The sequence below is a fragment of the Strix aluco genome, chromosome 15 (genome assembly GCF_031877795.1).
Source record: "Strix aluco isolate bStrAlu1 chromosome 15, bStrAlu1.hap1, whole genome shotgun sequence".
Classification (NCBI taxonomy): Eukaryota; Metazoa; Chordata; class Aves; order Strigiformes; family Strigidae; genus Strix; species Strix aluco.
The window spans coordinates 10,788,731-10,798,574 of NC_133945.1; the positions used below are offsets into that span (position 1 = coordinate 10,788,731).

Consider the following 9,844-nt stretch of genomic DNA (forward strand, 5'->3'; position numbering starts at 1 on the left):
AGTAACCCAGTATTTCTGTTCTATCCTTTGGAAGCTTAACAAGGGGTGGGTTTTACCACAACAAATATCTTTGAGTTTTAACAAGATAAAAAACAAACATGAAAGTCAATATTCTCAGGTGCAAGATCCCAAGTCACACCTGAGTGAGGTGACTGCCTCTGCCCTGGGGATGAAAGCAGCACCCTGTGACCAGGCATGAGGAGTAAATCAGGCTGTGCTGTTTCCTGCAGACACGTCTCACCCTAGTCAGGCATGCCGATGCATGCGTGTCGTCAGTGCCCTCTGTTGCGTGGCAAGGACCCGTTGTGCTCTCTGGTGGTCTAGGCACTGTCCCACACCACAAAATTATGTAAGGTTTATTGTGGCATTCTTTGGTTTTTTTTTCCTCCCTTCTAGTTAAACCTTCTGTTACGAAGAGCATCCAGAGCCCTGAAGCAGTGTCCCCAACTAAGGTATGGCTGGAAACCAGGTGTAAGTGGAACAGGCTGGGGTTGTTGGGTATCCTGCTGCAGTGCTTGCCCAGATATATCTCAGTTTGTCTTACTGGGAGTGTTTATTTGAATTCCCAGGGAAAGGGTGAAAGACTCTGGGGCAGAGACAAGATGGAGAGACTGCCAGTAATCTCCCATGCAGGGAGACAATACAAGCTGGAATAAGACAGAACCAAACAAAATTCTGGTAGACATTGCATCCCCCAACAAAGGAGGAGAATGTCTGTGGATTGATAAGTGTGGGTAGATGTTTTCATTCACAGCAGATGTATCACAGTCTCAATGGGTACCACTCTGTTATGAGCAGCCAGCTCTGCATCTCTGCTGACTTGGCCCTTCCAGGACTTGGCTCTGCAGTTGGGCTCCTTATGTCATTTCCCATCTCTGTTGGGGCTGTGACCTCAGCAGGCAGTCTGAGGGCACTCAGCTGTATTTGGTCCTACATTTTTCCTAGCTGCACCCAGACTACCTCCCTGAGGAGGAAATCCAGGAGAAGGTGCGGGACATTGAGAAGCAGCTGGATGAGCTGGAACTGAAAGGAGTGGATCTGGAGAAGCAGCTGCGTGGCTGTGAGGGAGGTAAAGAAGACCGGGGACCAGCTCTGTTATGGTGGGGAGGTGTGAGGCTCATGTCCTATCCCTGGGCATTCTTGGCTCCATTCCTCGGAGCTCGTGCTACATTGTGAGACACCAGGTGGCCAAAGAATAGCAAGATAAGTCCCTGGGAATTTTGAACCCTCTCTGTCTGTTTCCTAACCTACTGTTGAGCAAGGTCTTCTGTTCATTTGGCTGAGGATCAGGGAGTTTGGGGAGTGGAAGGCTGCTATTGATCTGACTTTTGGATCCCAAGCCAGACGGGCCGTCATGGCTGGCTCAGATTTCACAGGGCTTAGTGGGTTCATTCAGAATGGCAGAGTTGAGCCAGCCACATGAAAGATGAGCTGGGTGCCCTGTGGCAGAGTATCTGTGAGCAGCCTCCTTGAATCTGCAGGAAGTGATCTGCATCCTTTCCCTTGTACCCAGGAGTACTGAAGATGAGCTGTTTTCACTTGAGGTTGCTTGTGGCTCATATAAGTTATCCTGGGCTCTCCCTCAAGTCATTGAGTGTTTGAGCCAGGGAGACTGGATACAGCTTCTGAAGGAGTCTTGCCCTTTGTCTCCTTTGCAGATGAGTCTGAGGATGCCCTCATGGTGGATTGGTTCAAACTGATCCATGAGAAACAGTTGCTGCTCAGACAGGAGTCGGAGCTGATGTACAAGTAAGTACAACCAGAAATTCACCCATCCGCTTGTGCACTTCACCTCTGAGCAGTAAGCAGGGAAGGGCAGGGAACATGGCAGCCCAAAAAATAATGTGCCAGTTGGTGGGATGAGGGGAGGGCTTGAGGACATCTCTGGGAGAACTGCCAGCATCCTGAGGTATTAGCTGACAGGCCTTTGAGCACTGATGAGCACCTAGGGTCTATGATGAGTTTGTGGGGAGGGAAACCTTACAAATATGATGGAGGAAGATTTCCCTCAACCCACCCATACCCAGCAATGCAGAGATGAGGCTTTAGCACAATATGAGAAGGGTCTGGTCCTGGGGCATGGAGGGCAGCAAGTCATCGCTTCTGTGGTCCCTTCCAGGATGAAACAGCAGAAGCTGGAGGAGCAGCAGTGGAACATTGAGACGGAGCTGCGACACCTCATGAACAAGCCAGGTAAGGACCAGCTGCACTGAGAGTCCTGCTGGCCCCTGGCAGTGTGGAACCCTCCGCTCTGCATGTCAGACCCGGGACGTCCTTCAGATCTGAGTGACACTGCCAGGGATTGCGGTTTCACTGCGGGGTGTCTCCTGACTGCGCTGTCAAGCTGTCAGGTTCAGACTTGCTGTAACAGCCAACCCACCTGCGCTGAGGGGATGTAAGATGTGCCCCTGAGCGTGAGGATAATAAAATCTGGACCTGCAAGTGGGACTTGCTGGAGCAGGGTGGAGGCAGGAGCCACAGTGGGGAGGTACTCATCTGTAGCTGTGACATGGGCTTCCCTTGTCTTGTGCAGAGGAACTGAAGACACACAGGGAGAAAGAGCGAGAGAAGGAGCTGCTGGAGTCATACCTAAACACGGTCAATGATCGGAATAGTATTGTGGAGTGCCTGGATGAGGACAGACTCAGGTGAGGGCCCTCAGACGGTGGGAGATGAGCCAACATCAGGGATAATTTCCATTGTACTTCTTCCGCTGCCCAGGCTGTAGGGGTGGGTAAATGGCTGTAATCCAGACTTCTGCTCCATGAGAGGTGGGTGGTGACCTGTCACCAACCATCTTGTCCTAAATGCTGCTGCCATTGCTTCCTTGGCAGCTGTTAGAAACTGAGATCAGGACTGCAGCCACGTTCAGTGCTCTCTCAAGCAAATGCTGCTCTGAGGACAAGGGCTGTGAAAATGTAGAAGGCAGGGGGAAGAAAGGGAGAGGCTGGAGATGGGGAGGATGAAGGCAGCATGGGAGCTGCAGGAGGACTCTGGGAACATGAAGCCAGGAATGTGTTCATCTGCTGCAGTAAGTGAAAGAACAACTGTAGCTGAGAGTTGGATCCTCCCCAAGTTCAAAGGAAGACTGCTGTGTCAAGTAGCTGGATTTGTGCCTCCTGTTGCTGAGAGCAGACTCGGTTTCTTGACCTCAGGGCACCAACTGCAGCTTGAGGATTCTAGTAATACCCAGGCTTTTGGCTCTGGCCTTGCCCAGGCCCAAGGAGACAGCAGGGTGTTTGTCCCTGATTGTGATGAGCACCTCTGCAGCACCCCAGGCTACTGGTGTCTCAACTTTTATTCATCTCCTCGGTGATGAACACAAGTCAGTGCTCTCGGGTGATTCATAGGCCAGCTGGGGGAAGCACCTCCCTGCTGCAGTGCTGGATTGCGACGGTCTGGAAATCCCCGCACAGGCCCTTGCTTTCAAGGGAACCAGATGCAACTTGCTAATGTCTAGGACTCTTCCAACTGTTGTTTTTTTTTTTTTCCATGCGCCCTTCTCAGGGTGTGCTATGGACGTTGATCATTTCCAACTAGGGGAATAACAGTAGTCTTTGCATGGTTTTTGGTGTCTACCATCTTGTCATGAAACACGGCAAAGTTCTCTAATGCCATCCTGTTCCGTTACAGAGAGCAAGAGGAGGATCAGATGTTGGCAGACATGATCCAGAGGTTGGGTAAGGGCCCCTTCTACTCTTATGGAGCAGCACTGGGTAGCACTGGGGCTGTGGGTCTCAACCTGCTCTGTGTCTGCTCCCTCTCCTGCAGATGGATCTCTTGAGAGCCAGGAGCCAGAGAAGAAGAAGAACAAGTTCCGCTTGTCCAAAATATGGAAGCAGAAAAATAAGAGTAAAGCTCAGGAGTGATGATCCTTTGCCTGTGGCCCAGACAGGGCCATCTAAGATATGTTCCTTCCTCACTGCTGCTTTCCTGGAGTCATGCAGGACTGTGATGAGGCTTCTCTGCTCCCTGACATGGAGACCAAAGGTTTGTGGACCAGAGGGACAGTGTGAATCCCTGCTGGCTCTGGTATGGGGCCCAAGGATACCTTTTCCAGAAGATGGACTTTTAAGACTGTTTTCCTTCTTTGATCTAGCTCAGAGCTGGCTTCAGCCTCGTTGGCAACTCAGGAGGTCAGAGCTCAGTTTACCCATCCACTGCTCAGGTCATTACAGTCCTGAATGCTGGAGCATGGCACTGTGTGTCACCCCACGGTGCCCCACTCCTGTCAGCCAGGGCTGCACGAAGGATGCTGTGCTGAGCTGCGAAAGGGCTGTTCTCCCTCCCTTCCTCCCTCCCTGCGTGTGCTGGGGCTCTGTGGCCAGGGTCAGAGACGCAGAGAGGGAGGTGCTACGGGGCAAGAGAGATTGAGGGTCTCCCCCTTACTACACCAGTGCAAACTGGAGCGGGAGGCCCCACAGCTGGGGGGAGCAGAGAGCAAAACCACCTCTGTATCTGTGGGGTGGGGTGTCCTAGACCCAGAGCGGTTGCAGCAGTAGTGCTCTGTTTCCAGACCTCCTCTTGGGAGTTGCTGTAGGCTCGTTTCTCAAAGCCATGAGGGGTTGCTCACTGCTTCACTCCCTCTGTGGGGGAGATTTGTAGCTTATTTTTCTGACTGCACAGTGAAGCAGGGTTTTCATTGTCTGTGGCCCATCCTGCTGAAAATGAACAGAAGTCTTCTTTTGACAACCTGGTGCTACCTGGGAGCAGAAGGGGATGAATGGGTTTGCCTCACCCATGAGTCTTCTGCACGGGACCAATTTTTCAATTATTAAGGCTCCATCCTGGACAGCCAGAGCCCTCAAGGGGTGCTGCCATTCACCTTGGTGGTGAGACCAGAAGAGTACCAGCAGGTCCTGGGCTGTTGGCAGTGAGTCTTTCTACTCTTCTCTCCGTCCAGTGGCTGCAGCCAGACACTTGCCCTGTGTGGCAGCATCCTCTCTTCCCAGTCAACCTGGGGGTCAGGGTGGGAGACAGGCAGAGAAAGATCAAATTGATTCACAATGCCTCTAGCTCTGGTATGTGTGGTCTTCCGTCCTCCCTCCAAGCCAGGTACTTTGTGGTTCCTCCAGGTCCTGTTCTGCAGCAGGGCCCGGGATTTTGCACAGAGGAGGTTTGCTGCCTGCTGTGCCCGGTGGCAGAGCAGAGGCGATGCGTCCCTTACCCACGAGGTGGCAGTGGGACTCTCTGTCCCAGGCAGCCGGCCCTGGGCACCAGAAGGGTGTGCTGGGTGAGGTACCAAGTGCCCCAGGGGGTTCCTGGTGCCCACAGTGTGTGCCATGTCTGCACAAGTGGTGGGACACCCTGTACCTGCATATGCTTTTGTCCAATAAAGAATTGCTGGAGCAAATCTCAGAGTCCCAGTGCAGGTTTGGGTGCAGGTTACAGGGTGTGGGCTGCCCTGGTCACTGTGAGCACTGACAGTCCCTCTCTGGAGCTGTGAGTGGCAGCAGGAGTTTGGTGTACCTGTCATGGAGAGGCTGCCCTGCCCCGAGCTTGCAGACCAACTGCAGGTCCTGGGAGAGCAGAAGTGCCAAGGGGTTTCTCAGCGATTTCGTTTTTGTGTCAGACTGCCCCCAGCTCTCAGGTAAGTGCATTTTCCCCCTTGTTGCTTTAGCATCACACATGTCCCCAAGCCTTGTGGGATCTGAGCCTAGCCAGCAGCCTGGGGGAGAAGATGAGAGGCAGAGCTTGTTCCGCCACCGTTGTCCTGTGGCACTGGGGACGTGAATTGGTTGAACCGCGGTTTCACCAGGTAAAACACCGATGGAAGCGCTGTCACTACACTCTGCTCCGTGTTGGCCCATGCTTGCCCGGAGGGGAAGACGAGCTGTTTCTGGGGGACATGCTGGGGGACACAAGGGCTAGCGTGCTGTGCCTTGCCATCCTGGTCTGCTTGTCGTGAGCTCTTTCTTTCCTGGAGCTGTGTGTAACCATGAGGGGAGGGAGGAGGGCCCCTCTTCTGGACCTGGGCATTAGCAGCAAATCCCTGGAATTAAACCTGCCTGCGTGGGCTGCCAGCTGAGAGAGAGGGACCTGAAACCACCTCTGCTGAAGGAGAGAAGTGGGTCCCCTTCCTAATGACTGGGTCCCCTTCCTACAGCTGTCGCAGGCTGTCGTTATTGCTGGGCTTTCATCTTTTTAGGCTCAGATTCTCCAACCTCAAGAAGTTTAGTCGGTATGGATTTGGGGGTGGCAGCATTGTCCAAAATCCAATCCTTCCCCGTCCAGGAGACATGGGGCAGTTCAACCTTCGCCCATCTTGAGGGCAGGCAGGACGTGGGTCTGTGCAGGAATGTGATCACAAGGTGCTTAAAAAACAACCCGTGGGGCCCTGCAGTGGCAATGAATGCATGGTTTGACCTGATGTAAGGTTTGCTTTTGTGAGAAGGCCAACTGCTGCCAGGAAACAGGCACTTGTTACACCTGCTAGCTACGTGCTTACCTGCCTCCCTTTGAAGGGAAAACTACTGCTTCTGAAGTCTGTTGAAGATGGTAACCGTGGTCTAGGGGATATGAGGCTCACCTGGAAATGCTATGTGGGGTTAAAAGGTTTAAGGGTCTCTAGGTAGAGAAATCGTGAGAACAGGAGTAGAGACAGGGCCCCAGCCTTGCCACGCCACTGGGAATGGGAGGGCATGGGCTGGTGTGAGGCTGACGTCGAGACTGACCTCAATTATTTCTACACCAAAGATAAGCAGATAAATAGTGGAGTAGTGATCCAAATGCATCCTGCCCACAGACCCAAACTCTTACCTGTTCTGATGGAGTGCTGTCTGGTGGCCAGGGTCTACCGGTACCAAGCCCCGTACAGCCTGCACAGCCCCACAGCTCCTGTACACCTGGACAACTGCCGGTTGTGAACATGAGGACAACCCAGTTTGTTCCTCCTTCCTCTACCTTGAATTTGGGACTCAAAGGATTTGCATTTCCACCACTCTCCTAATCCAAGGCTTGAAACGACCCCTAGACGAGCTAAACTGTTGGCTAAGGTGGAGAAAGGGAATGGCTTTTTTCCAGCTGGCTGCTTTCGGCTGAGCCGATTCCCCCTGCCTGACCCCCGTTTGCTCTCCGGGCACAAGCAGCTTTGCTTACCCCGTGGAAGTGCTCCAGGAGGCAAAGCAGGAGGATTTGGCCTTGGGACTGAGCGGGGAGGGAGGCGTTGGGAAACCAGCTCTCGGCTGCCTCTCCATTGTAGTCGCCCCCGAGTAATTAGGCAATCCAGGCACCCTCCTGTAACCAAAGAGGAATCAAATTCCTCTCTGTTCTCCATGAGAAAGGACTGTTTGTGCTCTGCTCCAGCCCCATCAGGCACGGAGGTCAGGCTGGCAGGGGGTTGACTGATACGTTGCTGTGTGCATGTGGGTGTCTGCATTTTGGTGATGACTGAGAGCTTAATTACTCTTCTAGGTCAGCTGCTCCACTTCCAAAATGGTTTTAAGGGGACTGAGCTTCCTGCTCATTTCCTGATGGCCTCCAGTTGGGTTTGTGGCCTCTCCAGCTCCTGGATACCTGGAGTGCTGCTGCTGCTTTCTTTGTAGCTGAAGAGGAGTGCGGGGAGCTGTATGGGGCCTGGGGGCTGCACCCCTGAGCCTCTGTTGTTTAGGAGGCTCTTGGGGGTCCTCCTGCAGGCTTGTGCTGACAGGGAGGCTGCTATCTGCTCCGGCAGTTCAAGACTTGCAGATAAAGCTGTGATTAGGCAGTGTGTGTGTGTGTGTGTGTGTGTCTCTTCTGCCGTTTTCTTTAATTACAATCTCGGAGGTAATTTCTGACGCATCATTAACAGTTCTGAGTAAACAAGGGGAATTCTCCAAATTATTCGCCATGAGCACAAAGGGAAATTGGCTTTCATCGTCTCCCTCTTCATCCAAGGAAGAAGCTGATCTGCAGTACACACAGAGAGGAGGGGAGCATCGTGGCTGCCGTCGAATGCCTCAAGTCAACTTGAGACGGAGCAGCAACCCATCAAGTTTATCCAGCGGACTGGGAGGCCAGCTCTGCCTGCAGCTTTTTGTCCCTACTGCTGAGCTAAGTGGCTGAGGCTTGTCACGGTTGCAACTGCAAATGCAAAGTGCCTCTTGCCTATGAGAGCTTTAGGTGCTGCTTTTGAGTGTTCACCTCCTGTTTCCAGCTGGATGAATCGGTACCCAAGCTGCTCAGGAGACAGGACAGACCAAAAGCATCCTCGAGGCTGTGTCTGAGCATGGAAAGTGACACCCCAATCCCTGGCTGTTGGGGTGAGGGTAATGCCTGAGGCTAGCGCAGCGTCAGAAAGGGAAGGAAGGAGCACTGATATGGAGGGACTCGGGGCCTGGGAAACTAGGTTTGGTCCAAAGCAAGAACTCAGACGGATGCTGGTGCACCCTGTGAGGGCAGCAGATAAGCCTGGTAGCTGGAGTGGGAGGAGGTGGCTGGAGAGGACCTCTTTGCTGGGAGCCCATGGGAGAGCATTTCAGCCTAGTGCGGGGCTCAGGGGAAAGGGGCTTTGGTAGAGGGGAGCTCAGATGAGGCAATTGCACCTGTTGGAGCACCCACACCCCTCCCCACCTGGTGCACCATGCTGACAGCCCCTTCACCCACACTCCAGCACAGTGGCAGTGCATCTGCGGTAGCAACCAAGGGAGCGAAGGTTATTTATATTCATGTTGCAGCTCTGCCAGCCGTGACTCTGTTATCTGCCATGCATGAATATTACTTGAATACAGAGTTTGTCGTGACTATTCTTCCGCGTGAAACGAGGGATTTGCTGTGGGATGGGAGCCCTCCCTCCGGCTGTCAGTCAGGAGGGGTTTCCTTTTCCTGTCTCGTTGGAAGCCGCGTCCCCAGCAAGGTGAGACAGTGGACACTTTTTCTCTTGTTAATATCCATGTCTAATCTCCTCTCAGAGGGGCCCTTTGTCCTAGACTGTAGCCAAGATGAGTAATTCAGGGATAGATGAGACGCTATAATTGGTTTGTGACAAATTAAAACATTTTTCCTTCGGAGCTGAGAGCAGGACTGTGGTCTGGAGCTGTCAAGCGTCACAGGGGAGGGCGATTTTCGGAGTAAGCGCATTGCAAATTGGCTCCAGATATGCCTTGGAGTCTGAAATTAAACTCCAGCTGGTGACTCTTCTCAGTTGGGGTTTTATTTTAGGGGGTGACAAAGGGAACATGTGTGGGGAGGGACACAGCCTGATCAGTAAAGAGAACATGACTCTTTTTTTTGCATCATGCAATGAGCTGGGGACCAGAGCAAGCCATGGTGGGGATGCTGGGGAGCACCCAGAGGCGTGATGGGAGTGAGCAGGCCAAGAGCCAGAGCCCATCATTGCCCGCCTTGCCTCTACACTGCTCTCGATGGTTCCTCCATCACATCCCAGCAAGGAAGGACCATGACAAAGTTGCAGCTCACACTATCTCTTCCCTTGGTCATGAGTAGATGCCAGGTATGGAACCTCCTCAGGAGCTGCAGTCTGGTCCTTTCCCTGTAATACTTGTTTTCCTGGGCTAAGGAGAGTCCCTCACCTCCACGTGGAGAGCAGGGGACCAGCTAAAAGTCAGGAACATGGAGCTGATCAGGACAGACATTTTGATGAAGTACTTGGTTTGACCCCAAGGTGTTTATGAGCTGGTTTTGGGCAAAGGGATGGAGGCGGGAGGAAAACAACTTCCTGATGCAACTGGTTGGCGCTGCATAATGGAGAGTGCTACAGCAGCAGCATTTCCACCTTGCAATGGAGATGGATGGAGAATGAGGGAGTGCATGAACAGCAGGCTTGGGAAGGACGTGGGTCTGTAAAGGGGGTTTAAAAGAGACAAGAGGAGTCACAATGTGGGCTGATTTGTGTGTAAAAGGCAGT

The 9,844-nt window shown here is 52.9% G+C and overlaps 1 protein-coding gene across 2 annotated transcripts in view; it reads left to right on the plus strand.

Annotated features, from left to right (window-relative positions):
- MICALL2 (MICAL like 2) overlaps positions 1 to 5,353 on the plus strand; it is a 34,133-nt gene extending 28,780 nt beyond the window's left edge. For both annotated transcript variants that reach the window (XM_074841234.1, XM_074841235.1), the window contains 7 exons: positions 397 to 452; positions 946 to 1,069; positions 1,659 to 1,749; positions 2,120 to 2,193; positions 2,534 to 2,648; positions 3,634 to 3,680; positions 3,772 to 5,353. In XM_074841234.1, coding sequence (XP_074697335.1) covers positions 397 to 452; positions 946 to 1,069; positions 1,659 to 1,749; positions 2,120 to 2,193; positions 2,534 to 2,648; positions 3,634 to 3,680; positions 3,772 to 3,869 — 605 coding nt within the window. In that variant the 3' untranslated portion in view covers positions 3,870 to 5,353. The remainder of the gene's footprint in view (positions 1 to 396; positions 453 to 945; positions 1,070 to 1,658; positions 1,750 to 2,119; positions 2,194 to 2,533; positions 2,649 to 3,633; positions 3,681 to 3,771) is intronic.
- Positions 5,354 to 9,844: the final 4,491 nt, after the last annotated feature.